Below are 16,845 nucleotides of genomic sequence, written 5' to 3'. Positions count from 1 at the left end.
TTCCGGTGCGGTGAAGGGGGCGGCATGCCGGTGACTACGCAGGAGGCCGGCGGCGCGGAGCTGTACGTGTTGTCCGCCAGCCTGGACAACGCCCGGCACCTCTCCAGCCTCCTCAGGGCCGTCCACTTCCAGGACCACGCCACCTGCTTCGCCACGAGCCATGGGCTGAGGGTGACGGTGGAGGACGCCAAGTGCATCCAGGCCAACGCCTTCATCCAGGTGGGATGCTGCGGACGTTGCGGAGCGGCTGCGGAAGCCGCAGGGAACCCCCATCCCTGTTTCAGGGTAGAGGAGGAGCGGGGGAGCTCCGCTGACGGGGGGCACGACAGCGGGAGCCGTGAGGGAAGAGCTGTGGTCATTCCTGAGGTGTCCGGGCCGTGGAGGCGAAGTGAGTTCTGTCCGCTTCGAAAGAGGGCACAAATTCAGACACCCATCTACAGCGCGTCGGCTGGGCTGAGCTGAGAGCTTCCAGCCGCAGGGCTCCATCACAGAATCTGAGCCTTCTACTCTCTGGTTCTGCCTGTGCTTAGTCCAGGAAAGGCGCTCGGGAAGTTACCATAGATGGAGGATCTCACCTCTCCGTGTCCATGCAGGCAACTTTAAATAGCAACCTAAGTGACTTGTATTTAATAGGGCATCTAATATAAGATCAAAAGCAGCTTTGCTTGCTCTTCTGCTACCTCTTCTGTAGCTATGACTGCTGGCTTTACTTTTAATTTTCTTTTTTTAAGGTGCACTTTTATTTGTAATTCTTCTAACAATGGTTTACTTTCAGGTGATTGTATTTGTTATTATTTAAGGCATATCTGACTTGTAAATGCTTCAAGAACAGGCGTTGGCACTGGGTCCTGTTTTTGAAAGTATGTGTGATACTGGGGATGTAAGTGGAAAGGATGAGGAATATTTTGTTGCAGTAACTCAAACCTAGCTTTACCATTCTTCTGTCCTTCAGCATCAGTGTCTTTGCTGTCTCTGAAACTGCAGTCTGAGGTGTGTGTGGAAAGGGAGAAGCCTGAGTCTCCCTGTTCCTGCATCTCCCCTTGCTTTCTCCTGCTCTTTGCTATGCAGTCCTTCTTTACGCTAGTGCTGTATTTGTTTGGTTAGCTTTCTGCTGTTTGAGTGGCTGAAGCTGGTTCATGAACTGGCCAGCATGTGCTACTGGAAGCTAAGTAATGGGCGCATGTGGGCAGGAGCAGAGGAACAGTGACTGGAGGTTCCTTTGGGAGTGTTGAGGTGTTAAGTATAGAATAGAATAGTTTCTGTTGGAAGGGACCTACAACAATTATCTGACTGCTGATCACTTCTGGCCTGACCAAACAGTGGTTTGGTCACTAGCACTGATCACTTCTGGGCTGACCAAACATTAAAGCCTGTTGTTAAGGGCATTGTCCAAATGTCTCTTAAATACTGACAGGCTTGGGGCATCGACCACCTCTCCAGGAAACCTGTTCCAGTGTTTGACCTCCCTCTTGGTAAAGAAAATGCTTCCTGATGTCCAGTCTGAACCTCTCCTGGTGCAGCTTTGAACCATACCCATGTGTCCTGTCACTGGGTACCAGGGAGCACAGCTCAGCACCTGCCTCTTCCCCTCCTCAGGAAGCTGTAGGAGATCAAGGAGGTCACCCCTCAGCCTCCTCCTCTCCAAGCTAGGCAAGCCCAGAGCCCTCAGCCACTCCTCACAGGACATTTCCTTCCAGTTCTGTCACCAGCTCTGTTGCCTCCTGTGGACACGTTCAAGACCTTCACCTCCTTTTTAATGGTGGGTCCCAGCGCTGCCCACAGTGCTCCAGGTGAGGCTGCACCAACTCTGAATACAGTGGGAGAATCACCCCTGCTGACCGGCTGGTGATGCTGTGCCAGATGCACCCCAGGATGGGGTTTGCTGTCTTGGCTGTCAGTAAAATCATGTAACAGCTTGTTCAAAAGTAGCTCACGTCACCCTGCTTTGCTTCCGAGATACTGTGTTCTTTCACTTACCACAAAGCAGCTAGTGCCCAGTAGCAAATGGGGTAGCCTAGAGTAGTTTACCCCTATCAGGCTAGTCCAAGGCACGTTCCAGCACATGTTTCAATGTTGTGAACTTGCTATTCTGTTCCTTTCTTCCTTATTTTTATTGAATATTTGTTCATGCTCGGGGTGAAGAAAAGTCACACAAGTGTTACATATGATATATTTGCCTGAATGTTTCAGCTCCAGAACGAGGCAGCTTTAGGCTTTAACATTTGTAGTTTGTTTGTGAACTTTGAAAGGGAAGTGTTTAGGTTTTCATGCTTATGCCAAGCTACTTTGTTTCGGCTGTGTCCTGATTTTACTAGTTTTGAGGTGGAAGACCTATTTTTCTTCAATTGATGGTTGTGTTACTTTGTAGGAAATACTTTGTATTGCACTGATTTCTGAAAGTGAAAGCACTGAATTGAAGGAAATATGCGTAAATGGTAAAATAATTACAGAAAATTCCCTCTTTTCATCTCTTACAGGCAGAAATTTTTCAGGAATTTGCTGTCCAGGAGCAAACAGTGACATTCCGGATCAATTTGTCTGTTCTTCTTGACTGCCTGACTATTTTTGATACCAGTTCTTTGCCAGGTATGGCTCATATTTACCTTGACAGTGTGTGTGCATCACATGTAATCATGTAGCGAAACCTGTACGTAGGCATAGAGAGACTTCGAGCCTTGACAAAAAGTCTGACCTCAGCTTCAGTCCTTCTGAGTATGGCAGCTATTGCTGTTAAGCAGGATCTTTAAGCTAAAACAAGCGTGCACTGTGATGTGTCTCTGTGATGCTGTTGGGGTAGCTGAGAAATAGGGTATTCTTCTTGTGAAGATAATGTTTTCTGGATCTGTGTAAGGCACAAAAGAACTGCTTGTTTTGGGAGAGAACCCTTTTGTGGCATGACGTCCAGTGCACAGCTGCAGTTTGTATCCTAGCTCTGTTTGGGACTGAAGGTCCAAATAGTTTCTCTCGATAAGGAAACATGTCAAGTAATTTGTTCAGGCATCTCTGGCAAGTTGGGTGATGTTTAGGCTGGAGTTGTTACTCTGAGGCCAGTACTGTGCCCTAGGACTCACCCATGCTGCAACTGCCTTTCCTGTTGATCTGTTTTAAGTCTGGGGCAGATCATCCGCATAACATACATGCAAACATGTCCATGTGCCCTTCACTTAAGGGAAAAATGTGGGCACAGCTGGCAGAATAGTTCCTCTGCAGCCCATCCAGGGTAGTTAGTATGGATGTAGAGAGCACCACTTTTCCTTTAGTAAAGGAGCGTGCTACACACTTTCACATGCTTTTAAGTGGTCAGCAGGGCAGGCTGCACGTACCCTCAGCCTCAGGCTAAAACTACTGCTTGGGCAAGGGTTCAGCCTCTTACCAGAGCTGTCACTGTCAGATGAAAAAGCAGGAAAACTGTCAGTACATCTTAAGGCCACAGGGGATCCACATTAGCCTCACAGGGGACTCAGGCTGACTAAATACTGTGAGCTGCAGTAGAAATCAGCACACTGGAAGACAGTATACACATAGCTTGGAGTTTGTCTTGGTAACAAAAAAAATTGTATCAGCTTGATAATAAATGTGATCTCTTCTCCAGTATTTCTGTGGTTTATGCAGCCCTGGAACATCCAGCTACCTCAGAAATACTAACAAGCATATTAACAAGGAATTAGGACATGTTCTGGGCTTGAAGTCTGCATGGATTCCAGGCAGCACTATCGGTGCTGTTGCTCCCAGTGGAATAGCTGTTACGTTGCACCTTCCGTTCCTTCCCTTCTTCAGGCTGCAGCTGCATCTGTTTTGTGAATGTTATCTCCAGTTTGCAGATAAGGTACTGAGGAATTGTACTCACCTACAGTCTCACAAATCTGCAGCTGGATTGGGTAGTGTTTCAGGTGCTGTACACACACTTCAGATTTTCTTTATCAAGTGTGTGAATCACAACAATCAGGAAGACTCCACTATTGATCTTGTTTGTAGTCTTTTCAGTGACAGAGGTGCATGGGAAGCTGCCTTCCCATGTGTACAAATGTTGAATTACGTGAACTGATCTGTTTAAAGAGAGCAAAAAAACCCAAATCCAGGTCTTGGTGAATTTTATTTCCTATAAATTACTTTTTTTTTCTTCTTGGTGGTTTTAAAAAATTATTTTCACAAACAAAATAACTACATATTAGCATGACGGTAAATAAGCACTGTGTACTCGTGTGCAGTAGAGTGATACCATGACAGGTTTTTTGAGTAGTTCTAACATTGCAGCTGTGTGTTGAACTCTGCATTCCTCTGCTGTTTCTGTTGTGACTCTGACCTAAAGACCTAAGTCAACTATACTAAACAGCATCCTGATTTTAGGAAAGCAAATGTTCAGATTATGATTACCCAGCAAAATGTAATGCAGGCTAAATTGTGTTAAACTTCAGTTTGGGTTGTGCAAGTAAGAGCAGTAAAGAAAGATGATATGAGCCAGAGAAAGCCTCAGGACCATGGAGGATTTTCCAGTGCCACTTATGTATTTGTAGCATATCCAGCTTCATTGTCACAGCTAGTGTGACCTGTTTGGCACATGACACAAGTAGGATTCAAACTGGCATCTACAGACAGATAAATTCATTTTGCACTTCATGTGGTCCTTAGGAGGCTGCATTAAGCATGCTACATTGGTCTGTTGGAAGCTGGACCAAACATGCTAAATCAAATTGATCTGTGCCCTGTATAGCAGTAAAATGTGAACTTTCTAAAGTGATCAGATGTGCTAGCTAGCTCTCTGAAGAATGTAAATTTCATTCTCTTTTTCAGGAACATCAACAGCCCTTAAGATGTGTTATCGTGGTTACGGTTATCCCTTGATGCTGTTCTTGGAAGAAGGAGGTGTAGTGACAGTGTGCAAGATAAACACTCAAGAACCCGAGGACTTGTTAGACTTCGATTTCTGCAGTACAAAAGTTGTTAATAAAATTATCCTGCAGTCAGAAGGGTTACGAAAAGCATTTGCTGAACTGGATATGACCAGTGAAGTTATGCAGATTACCATGTCTCCAGATAAACCTTACTTCAGGTACTGGAAACTGTGCTTTCAACTCAAATATTCATACTTGGCCTCTGTTGGTAAAGACTGGAAGTTTTCAGGGTGGAGAGGGAAGGAGCTGTTTTAGAATACTGCTTTAAGAAGAATTGTGATGAGTAATATGTAATCAAACTAACATAGTAATGAACACATTGACAACCTGGTAAATGTGACACTGTTGCAGACAGTTTAGCATTTTTAATTAAATAAACCGAAACAACCAATAGTGTTCTGTGAAACAGAGATATTCAAGAGGACTGATTCTGATGAGCTTTTAGAGAACTGAGGTCAGGTATTTTGAGATGGTGCCTTTTGTCTTCCAGGTTATCCACTTTTGGAAATGCTGGCAGTGCACATCTGGACTACTCTAAGGAGTCTGATTTGATAGAAGCATTCCAGTGTAACCAGACTCAGACAAACAGGTTAGGAAGTCTGTGATCAGTGCCCTCTGTGGAATATCATGTGTTCTAAACTTTTCTTGTTTCTTGTACTTTTCTAAATGCACGTGTCCCAGTTTTAAACTTTTCTTGCTGGAAAATTTGCAAACACTTTTTTTTTATGTTACTGTATTTAATTCACTAGTACAGGCAAGGAGGGAAATACTTCCCATCTGATAAAAGCCTGTGCTTGTGATCAAAAGCTAAGGAATAGCAGTGTCTGTCCCATGTCATTACCAGAAAAAGATCAAATTAGCATGTTGCTAATTGTTGTGTTTTTTTTATGATTCTGGTTAATTTCTATTATTTTATTTTTTTCTATGGCTTTTACTTTGAGTAATTTTTCAGCTCCTTCCTGAATAGCTTATTTTCTTCATATGACTTCTTTTTTTTTTTCTCTGCAGGTACAAGATTTCTTTGCTTAAACCATCTACGAAGGCACTGGCTTTGTCTTGTAAGGTGTCCATTAGAACAGATGCTCAAGGATTTCTTTCACTGCAGTATATGATTAGGAATGAAGATGGACAGATCTGTTTTGTAGAATACTATTGTTGCCCTGATGAGAATATTACTGAAGAGATGTAGGTGTATAGTTTTGGTGTCTGTATTATATTTATGGATATATAAAATAGTATATTTTTCTGTAAACCTGAGTGAAAGCTGTAAAAATTAATAGACTTGATAATGTAAGGTTTTTAGCTGTTCTTTTTTATTACCTCACAAACATTTCTTAGCCTTGACTCAAAAAACTGAGTTTGAAAAAGCAAATAAGAGAGCTGGTTGTCTCTAGCCACTGATTCCAGCACAGATGTTGAAGTGGTGTTTATGTAATACATTGCTGCTTTTTACAGTGTTCTGCAAGACTTTTTATTGTGTTTTGGTTTTTCTCTCTTGTCTTTGGCTTGTTCTAAGTAATTTCACAGGGGAAAATCTGAATACTTTCTGTATTTTAGCCAGTTAACTTTCAGTGACCTAAAAATAAAACCAAATCCATCCTGAAAGAGGATGATGTTTTCAGACTGATTTCTTAACAGCAGCAAGTGGTTTCTTTCTGGCAAGTGCTGTCATGTTTTGCTGGTAAAGACACTAGACTCCTCATCTTAATTAATTCTTAATATAACTCAATTCTGTGTAATTTCATCTGATACCAATTTACCCTTTTGCATGCAGTACTGATGTTGAACTTGTAAACTAAGTTAGAAGCCAGGATTTACTTACTCATAACTGTTCTGGCAGTACTGTTGTTTTGTATCTAGTAATTCATTACACATCCACAAGAATGCTGCTGCTGAAATGTTTCTGTATGTACATGTCCCAGTTCCTCCACTGTTACTCTCTAGTAACGCTGTTAAGAATCACAAGGAGAGAGAAAAGTTTCATATTTGAAATCATTTGTGAAATTAGTTTACCTTCTCAGTAGACTTTCAGCAACAGGAGGGACTCCTAAACTGCAGTAAAGGAATGTCTGCCTGTGTCCTATGGAGTGGTGGATTTGTATCGCTGCTAAAAATGGACCCATTCTCATACTCACTGAAAAGGGAATACAGTTTCTGGAGAGTTTTCTGCAGTGGCCAGCTTTGCAAAGTGGTGAGGTAGGCTGTAGTGGGTCAAAAGTTGTGCTTCTCCTTTCACACCTCTCTGTTAGAATCACAGAATCATAGAATAGTTAGGGTTGGAAAGGACCTTAAGATCATTTAGTTCCAACCCCCCTGCCATGGGCAGGGACACCTCACACTAAACCATGCACCCAAGGCTTCGTCCAACCTGGCCTTGAACACCGCCAGGGATGGAGCATTCACAACCTCCCTGGGCAACCCACCGTAACAGGAAAGAATTTCTTCCTTATATCCAGTCTAAACTTCCCCTGTTTAAGTTTGAGCCCATTACCCCTTGTCCTGTCACTACAGTCCCTAATGAAGAGTCCCTCCCCAGCATCCCTATAGGTCCCCTTCAGATACTGAAATGCTGCTATGAGGTCTCCACACAGCCTTCTCCAGGCTGAACAGCCCCAACTTCCTCAGCCTGCCTTCATACAGGAGGTGCTCCAGTCCCCTGATCATCCTCGTGGCCTCCTCTGGACTTGTTCCAACAGTTCCATGTCCTTTTTATGTTGAGGACACCAGAACTGCACACAATACTCCAGGTGAGCTCTCACAAGAGCAGAGTAGAGGGGCAGGATCACCTCCTTCGACCTACTGGTCACGCTCCTTTTGATGCAGCCCAGGATACGGTTGGCTTTGTGGGCTGCGAGTGCACACTGAAGCCAGCTCACGTTCATGTTGTTGTTGCAAACAACCTTCTCAAAGCAGGAGGTCTGCTGAGCTAGGTGGGTGTCAAACCATGTGCAGAGACTGCAGATCACACTGCAGGAGACTGAAGTCCTCCTGTCTTGCTGCCATGTGTGGCATCCAAGAGCTCTGTGATCTGTGGGTCGTTTCTACAGCTGTAGACTGTAGTCAAGTTTTGGTTTTGTCAGAAGATGAGGTCTTACTTTGCACATGTGAAAACAGTATGTTCATACGTTACCAGGTTGATTGCTCCACAGTCCAACAGAATCCGAGTTCTTTGGGTTTACTTCAGATGCTTTTGTTGACCATTTTTCGTCTCTTGCTTATGTCAGCAAGAGTATACTTTGAGAGTACACAGTGTCAGTAGTTCACCTTTATTGTCTTCCGTGCGGATCATCCATTTGTTGCAATAAATTTTACATCTGAAAAACAATCACAAATCTTTGAACTACAGGACTGATGAGGATACATAGTAATATTCTAAATTACTCTTAATTACTGTCTTTTATATTTTGAATTTTCTTTTGGCTTGTGTTTTTTTCTTCAGTGAAGAAAATGTGTTATAGTCTCATTGGGAGTTATAAATATATTATCCCAGACTACTGAGTGGTAAGAATGATTTACATAATTGCTGAGTGACAGGATAAAAATAAACCAGAACACATCACTTTCTTAGTACGGTTTATTTTAGAGTATCAAAGTTCCTTGTATTGTGTTCAAGGACATTACTGTGGCTTAACATTTGTGTTTTTATGTAATTGCCTACAGATGTACTACATCTTAAAATAGTACTTTAAAAATCTGTCCTGTGCTCTACCAACGGTGGTCATGGAAATAATATCCTAAGTAGTTAGACCACCACAAAAAATACCAGAAAGTAACTGGTGTGTGACTTGTCATAATTCAGATTTTGCCAACCTGTTTCTTTATAAATTCGTACATGTAAGAATTACTTGTGTAAAGTAACAGCAGCTTCTGGAGGTGAGAACTGCAACCAGCATTTTCTACCCAGATTCAGTCAGCTGTAGGAGGTGCTGCCTGACTGCTCTGACATCTGGGGCTCTGGTCAACCCAGATCCAGAGGCTTCAAAACTGATGAGACTTTTCCTCCCGCTATTTTGATTTGCGCTCTTCAGAGTAAAAACTGACCTCCAGTCTTCCAGAAGGCTTCTCTTTTGTTCTACCTGAAAATGGCTGCCCACAGGCCTTGGGTCCCATCAGTCTGCTAAGGTACTGGGAGACAATGCCTCTGGCACTTGGTCCTGACCATCTTTATGCAAGAAAAGATTAGTGGTGCTAATGCTAATGTTAACCTCTTTCTTCCCAATATGTTGAGAAGTCCTTGTGTCTCTTTGGCTTCCACACGCTGAGGCCCAGCCACAGCCATTTGGATCTGTGAAGACTTGAGCACAAAATTGCCCAACAGGAATCGAGTTCTAAACCTCTTTTTCAAAGTTATAATGGGAAGGAATCAGGAAAAAATTGCATACGGATTTACAAGGAAATACATTCCTGACTAGATAGGTCTTCACTAAGGTTAGCAAAGTAGTTGGAAAAATTGAGATAAGCCTCATGTTGTTTCCTTTAAGTGTTTTGAACATCATTTTATAGCAGCTTGCAAACCCCTAAGAATTCAGGAGGTGGGTCTTACAAAAACAAGTATGTATGAATAGTAGCAGTAACACTGAACAGCACTTTTGCTGATAGAACATTAATCTTGAACTGAACAAATATGAAATTACATTTTCAATAGAGGTGTTCCAGAATAGAGGCTTGATGTCTTCCTGTTGAGACAGAAACTCATATGAATCTGTCTTTGGGGGGAGAGGGAAGAAGAGTTGCTTACGTATAAATGAACAGACAGTGAATATCCACCAGGAATGTCACTCCCTTCAGTGGCACAGTGCATGGCAGAGTGTGGTGAATTGGGGTCAGTGCTTCAGAAATGTCCTGAGCCCAATCATTCATTTTGCAGATCAAAACCCCAGTGAGACACTGGTCAAAATATAAAGGTTAATCTTGCATTTTTGGTGGTGGGGTCTTGCAGATGAGCCTGGAGGGCATACTGGGTTTTCTAGTCTGGTCTAAAGCTGAGGGAAGGGATAAGGAAGTATCTCCATGGAGAATTTAGCAGCCTCTTACCCTTCCAGTTCAGGTGGGACTGTGGGGGTTGACCAACAGAAAGCTGGAGGCCTCAATGCATTTGCTGTATTTACCTAATTAGATAGAATCATAGAATAGCTAGGGTGGGAAAGGACCTTAAGATCATTTAGTTCCAACCCCAATGCCATGGGCAGGGACACCTCACACTAAACCGTATCACCCAAGATCTTGTCCAACCTGGTCTTGAACACTGCCAGGGATGGAGCATTCACAACCTCCCTGGGAAACCCATTCCAGTGCCTCACCACCCTAACAGGAAAGAATTTCCTTCTTATATCCAATCTAAACTTCCCCTGTTTAAGTTTTAATCCATTACCCCTTGTCCTGTCACTACAGTCCCTAATGAAGAGTCCCTCCCCAGCATCCCTATAGGCTCCCTTCAGATACTGGAAGGCTGCTGTGAGGCCTCCACGCAGCCTTCTCTTCTCCAGGCTGAACAGCCCCAACTTTCCCAGCCTGTCTTCATACAGGAGGTGCTCCAGTCCCCTGATCATCCTCATGGCCCTCCTCTGGATTTGTTCCAACAGTTCCATGTCCTTTTTATGCTGAGGACGCCAGAACTGCACACAATACTCCAGGTGAGGTCTCACGAGAGCAGAGTAGAGGGGCAGGATCACCTCCTTCGACCTGCTGGTCACGCTTCTTTTGATGCAGCCCAGGACACGGTTGGCTTTCTGGGCTGCAAGTGCACACTGAAGCCAGCCCATGCTCATTTTCTCATCCACCAACACCCCAAAGTCCTTCTCTGCAGGGCTGCTCTGAATCGCTTCTTTGCCCAACCTGTAGCTGTGCCTGGGATTGCTCCGACCCAGGTGTAGGACCTTGCACTTGGCATGGTTAAACTTCATGAAGTTGGCATCAGCCCACCTCACAAGCATGTCAGGGTCCCTCTGGATGGCATTCCTTCCCTCCAGCGTATCAACCGAACCACACAGCTTGGTGTCATCGGCAAACTTGCTGAGGGCGCACTCAATCCCATTGTCCATGTCAGCGACAAAGATGTTGAACAAGACCGGTCCCAACACCGATCCCTGAGGGACACCACTCGTTACTGGTCTCCAGCTGGACATTGAGCCATTGACCACAACTCTTTGCATGCGGCCATCCAGCCAGTTCTTTATCCACCGAGTGGTCCATCCATCAAATTGATGTCTCTCCAATTTAGAGACAAGGATGTCGTGTGGGACAGTGTGGAACACTTTACACAAGTCCAGGTAGATGACATCAACTGCTTTACCCCGTCCATCAGTTCTGTAGCCCCGTCATAGAAGGCCACCAAATTGGTCAGGCAGGATTTCCCCTTACTGAAGCCATGCTGGCTGTCACCAAGCACCTTGTTATTTTTCATGTGCCTTAGCATGCCTTCCAAGAGAATCTGCTCCAAGATTTTGCCAGGCACAGAGGTGAGACTGACTGGTCTGTAATTCCCTGGGTCATCCACTTTCCCCTTCTTGACAATGGGGGTTATATTTCCTTTTTTCCAGTCATCGGGAACTTCACCTGACTGCCATGATTTCTCAAATATGATGGCCAGTGGCTTAGCAACTTCATTTTCCAGCTCCTTCAGGACCCACGGACGGATCTCATCAGGTCCCATGACCTGTGCACATTCAGGTTCTTAAGATGGTCTCGAACCAGATCCTCTCCTACAGTGGGCCTGAGGTCTTCATTCTCACAGTCCCTGCATCTGCCTTCCAAGACTTGGGTGGTGTGGTCAGAGCATTTGCCAGTGAAGACTGAGGCAAAAGAAGTCATTCAATAAAGATAAGATAATAAAGCTATCTCCACATAAGCGTGGATTTTACCCCCTAAATGTCAATGGAGTGCAGCAATGGATTTGCAGCACTATGGGACGTGTGAAGCCACTCCACCCCATCAGGCAGTAACTGCAGGGAGCTTGCTGCAGCAACACACAGTTCCTCTGTCTGCTTGGAAACCAGAGGGCTTCCCAAGGAGACAGACCCCCTCTTAACATACCACACACAGCTCAATGCAACCCAGGAATAGAAGGAGAAAGCCTTTTGGTGCAAAGCTGCTCCCACAGACCCCAGCAGTGCCGGCTGAGGGTGCTGGTGCTGGCTCCCAGGCTACACTTACCTGTGTATATAACAGAACTGTTTGGGTTAGAAAGGAGGTTAAGATTATCTAGTTCCAGCCCCCCTGCCATATGCAGGAATGCCTCACACTAGACCACGTCACCCAAGCCTCTGTATATACTGCATGAGATGCTTTTGGGCACAGAGGAGTTGGGGCACTGCACAGCTGGGTTTACATTGCACAAAAAACTGCAAGGTGCAGGGCCACCTGCAAACAGGAGTGGGCTGATACAGAGCTGTGCTGGGCTGTTAATTGCAGAAACTGCCAGCTGGCCTGAGCTGACACCATGGCAAGGTTCATCCTGAGCAGTGTAATGATCTGGGTATATTGCTGGCAGCTTTTATAGGTGTATCTATCTGATGAATCTCAGATTCTTCTCTTGGTGATTCTCTTGTACTCACAGTTTTACACTAAGTTGTTTACCTTGACACAGAGAGCTCTGGCTCTCTTAAATGCTGTCATCAGCTGGTTGAAGACTTTTCCATGCTGCAAGCCAGGCTGGGTGATCCTGCATGGTTTTATGCAGATGTACAGCCAGAGACTCATCAGTGGAAGGGACCGCCAGCCTGCCCCATACCAGCTATGGGCATGACATGATCTCTTCACATGGCAGCAAGAACTGCAGTTCTAGAAGCATTGTGGACACCGTACAGCTGCCTTCGGGCAGTGCAGGGCTCCAGGGTGACTCCGCTCCCAAGCCCTGTGCCCATGGTGTGGGGGACAGGGCAGGAGGAGCAGTACTGGGGGGCACGCTGCCCTCCCCATGAGCACAGGGACCTGCTATCCTGCTGCAGCCTTCCTGCTGTGCAACATCTGCACAGGCACATCTGCACCTGACCTTGCAACATCTGGCCAGCTGTGCTCCCACCCAGCCGCTGAATGCAGTGGACAGCAAGGGCCCAGAGGAGCTATTTCTAGGAACGAGGCAGCGCAGACCTTTGTGCTTTGTGTCTTCACTCCCCACACTGTTACTGTTTTCCAGCTGCAGGTGAGGCCCAGGCCAGAAGGAATGTTGTGTTCAGCTCAGGGATGTTTTCTTTTTATTTGTCTGCAGCTAAATCCAGCTCCCTCTCCAGCCTCTTCCTTGGAGGAGCCTCCTGATGGGCTGCAAAGTGCTTACAGGGAAGGAAATTAATCCAGGCATTTTAGGGCAGGGCTTCCCTGTGTGCAGCTGGGACAAGGGATGCAAGAAGAGTGTGGTGGGTCCAAGCCTAACCATTACCAGGGAGAGTTTTGGCTAATCCCGAAAGGAAGAGTGACCACACCAAAGAGACAGCTTCCCATAGGAGCACATTTGAGTTCTGCTGCCCTGAGCTCTCCTGAGAGCTGCTGAGCACAAGGTACCAGCTGCAGCATCGCTCCAGGCAGGGTTAAGAACACACACTGTGATCATGGGGGACACAGGCAGGAGATGGACTCCAGCCCCAAGCTCCTTGCAGGGATGATGTCAATGAGATGTGCCTGTTTGTTTCCAATCTCCAGCTGCTGGTAGGAGGCCCCATTACCAACTGTCTGAGCATTTCAAGCTGTTGGAAAATGTACAGGGAAGGCAAATGCTATGAATTTGGACAGATCAGCATGCAAACAGGGTTTTAAAATAATAGACTGAAAAACTGATGATTGTGTAAATACCTGCATTAAACTCACCAAGTAGGAGTCTGTGTCAGGGCAGCCAAAGGTTTGTAGCAGTGGCAGATGCGTTGCCATAAAATGCCTCAGAAAAGACAAGTTGTGTCACAAAACATAGCCTCCTGAAGCCCCTGGTGGGACTGGGGTCTGGCATCTGCAGGACTGAGAGGACAAACCTCTGCTGCTTGTACAAAGGGGCAAACACAACCATTGAGGAGCCTGATGTTGGTGACACACCACCGAGGATCCCATCACAGGGTCCAACGAGTCGGAGAACATCATTTCTCCTGACAGATACTTCGTCACACACTATTGTAACCTGGGGAACTCAATGCACACGGCTTTCTGGCCAGCAGAAAGGTAGGACTATTCTGTAGCTACAAAAAGTGTATCTCAGGCTTCCTCAAATAAGTAGAACCTTATTAAATCACAGATTTTAATTCACTTCAGCTGCAGTTCACCACTGTATATCATTCTAATCCACAGGGTTTATGGAGAATAAATTTGTTACTGCCCTGAAAAGAACATGGACATAAAACCAGAATAAAGTATGGTTATAGTCTGTACTGAGTATCTCCATTATTTTCAAAAGGATCAGTGCAGGACCCAAACAGAAGAGGAGGAGGAGGCAGGGATGAAGAAAAGCATTTTGAAACTTCACTTCTATGAAATGTTGTGCTGAGAGCTGGCTTGCACCCATGAGCACCTACAGTGACCCAGTGCTGCTTTAGATGGAGGCTTCCAGGTACTCAAACTCTTGAACTGTGGCATGATGCCTTTAGTGCAGACCAAAACCACAGTGAATAGCAGACACAAACCACTGATCTGTCCTAAGAGCCTCCAACCAGTTCCTGTTTGGTTGAAGAAACTTGGTGGGTTATGCCTGTGCCTGCAGGACATGCGCTGGGTTGCGTCACGTCTGCTGCGCTGCACCCACCTCCTCCAGGAGCTTTTCCATGAGTTTATCCCACGTGCAGCACTGTGACTGTGCCACTGCTTTGCAGCCTGGGTCCGGAGACCTCCCATAGCAGCAGGCCCCTGCTCCACAGACAGCCAGAGCCAGGAGAGGCTGCCTCTGCTCCAGGACCTTTCACATGCTGGGAAGCCTGGCCACACTGCCTGAGACAGCCATTCCTTCCTGCAGCACATGGGTCCCTGTCACATTTAAGGGCAGATTGCTCCAGCCTTTTGTGTCTGCCTTTTGCTTCGATGACGGCTGGCATCAGCGTGAAGACAGCCCCAGAATCCTGGAACAGGTTGGGTTATGAAGGGATCTTCAAAGGTCATCTAGTCCAACCCACTGCAATGAGCATGTTCAACCAGTTGTCTTGGTTGGCCCAATGCAAGCCCAGGCATCTCCTGGGGGCAGGTCAGATGGGCAAAAACTCACCCCTGCTCCACCACTCTCCTCCTGTGGCCCACTTGGTCCTCCGGCCTCTGCTTATCCTCCTCTTTCCTGTGCTGTCTAGCCTGGTACCCCACACTACCAAAGGCTCCCAGAGAGCAGCTCTTATAGCCTAAACACAACGTGTGTATAGCAATGGTAATTTATTTAGCTCTGAAATACTCATGGCAGTGAAATCCCATCCCACTTCCCTCCTTCCTCCAGCCAGCCAGTGCTCAGGAAAACACACACCATGAAGCAGGCTTTAAAACTAAATCACAGCTCCACATAGCAATGCAGCACCTGACAAGATTCCTGCCAGCATTCCCTCTATCCTGCTCCTGGTTGCTCCTCCTAGGGCACTGTGTTGTGCTTTACTGCAGCACATGGCAGTGTGGCCTTCCCTTGGCTTTTACTGCCTTGTGCTGACACGTAGCACATTGTCACTTAGTCGGCCTGAGGAGCACTGCAGGAAGCCAGCTGGCCCTTCAGTGCTGGCCACTGCAGCACTGAGGAAGCCAGCAGGCCCTTCTGCCACCACTGAGCCCCATGCTCAGGCAGCAAGAGGTAACATTGGCTTCTCTCCTTGTGCCCCTACCTGTGAGTTATCCGAATAAACCATCTGGCCACTGTTTCTTTTACCCTCAATCTCCTGTTCCTCTGAAAAGCCAGCTTCAGGGGAATGACACTGATGTTCTCCACAAACACGACACAAAACATACCCAAACCAGGAACAGGGGGACCAAGGACCACTTTTCTTTTGCTGCATAAGGAACTTGTGAGCAGGAAATAGCCACAAGTCAGAGTGGGAGCATGCATACACTTTGGTGAGGAAAAGAATATGATGATGCTTAGGAAGCACTTCTTCCTGAATGTGGCAACAACCAGCTTTGGAAGTAAAATGCAGGACTGTCACAGGTCTGCCCCTAAAAAAACAGAGCAGGATCATGGGCATCCACATGGAAGACAAACAGCAATTCACATAGGAGATAGTAGGCAGCAGGCTCATTGCTTATAATGGCACAAAAGCCACCAAAGCAGCTATGATCTTTCCTGCTAGGTGATCTCACCATGACAGATTCTGCATACCAGTTTGTCAACAGCCTTCTTCAGAGGAAACCCAATGCTGAGTAGCTTGCAAGAGGCTGAAGAGCCACCTGAGTCCAGGATGTAGCAAAGCGAGGTGCAGCTCCTGCCATTTGTGTGTTCTGCCTTTCAGACAGGATGATATTATTAGCAAATAAGTTACTGAAAAAACAGTTTCTTAAATATAACTCGGGAGAGATGACAAAAGGCAACAGGGCTGACTGTGTAACTACTGCTAAGTTTAAAGACAAGTAAACATATCCATTTATCCATATGCATTACACATATACATACTTTCACTGTAGCTCTGTGTGAAGTGCTAGCTGATAGAGAAAGGCAGCTTTGAAAGACAGCAGCAGTCCGTGCTACTGCTCTAAGGTAGTTTTAAACGTAGCTAGAATGCAGCCAGTGGCAAATGGAAGACCTGTGTTACCTCTAGCAGGATGTCCACATGAGAAATGGTTCTGAGCTTACCAATCAGACAGAAGGCAGAATATGCAAAACTGATTGCATGGGGTTTGGAGTGGATTCTATTCTAAGGACAGAAAAAGGAAGTCATTAATCAAGTTGCAGTTTCAGGGAGAAAACGATGTTTCATCTGACAGTTACCTAAACATGAGATACAGAACATATTTGTGCTATAACAGTGTAGCGAGATTTTCCTCAATGCAAAAAGTAAATGAACACACAAAAAGAAGATGA

At 45.7% G+C, this 16,845-nt stretch overlaps 1 protein-coding gene across 1 annotated transcript; it reads left to right on the top strand.

The window, feature by feature from the left end:
- Positions 1 to 6: 6 nt before the first annotated feature.
- On the top strand, positions 7 to 6,500 carry RAD1 (RAD1 checkpoint DNA exonuclease). Its single transcript, XM_062612902.1, has 5 exons — positions 7 to 219; positions 2,478 to 2,586; positions 4,792 to 5,050; positions 5,383 to 5,481; positions 5,901 to 6,500. Exons 1-5 carry the CDS (start codon positions 25 to 27, stop codon positions 6,079 to 6,081), a joined length of 843 nt encoding a protein of 280 aa, XP_062468886.1. The 5' UTR covers positions 7 to 24; the 3' UTR covers positions 6,082 to 6,500.
- The last annotated feature ends 10,345 nt before the right edge of the window (positions 6,501 to 16,845 follow it).

This window comes from Pezoporus occidentalis, unplaced genomic scaffold (assembly GCF_034315485.1).
Source record: "Pezoporus occidentalis ecotype Australia unplaced genomic scaffold, CSIRO_AGI_Poc_V1 ctg162, whole genome shotgun sequence".
Lineage (NCBI taxonomy): Eukaryota > Metazoa > Chordata > Aves > Psittaciformes > Psittacidae > Pezoporus > Pezoporus occidentalis.
The sequence above is the reverse complement of the archived record's forward strand: the minus strand, read 5'-3'. Positions and strand labels throughout refer to the sequence as shown.

What these genes read in the sequence shown, in the direction of transcription:
- RAD1 (XM_062612902.1), top strand. Translation starts at nt 25, where the DNA reads ATGCCGGTGACTACGCAGGAGGCCGGCGGCGCGGAGCTGTACGTGTTG. An exon ending in CCAGATAAACCTTACTTCAG is followed by an intron (nt 5,051 to 5,382) that starts GTACTGGAAACT and finishes TTTGTCTTCCAG; the next exon opens with GTTATCCACTTTTGGAAATG. An exon ending in AACCAGACTCAGACAAACAG is followed by an intron (nt 5,482 to 5,900) that starts GTTAGGAAGTCT and finishes TTTTCTCTGCAG; the next exon opens with GTACAAGATTTCTTTGCTTA.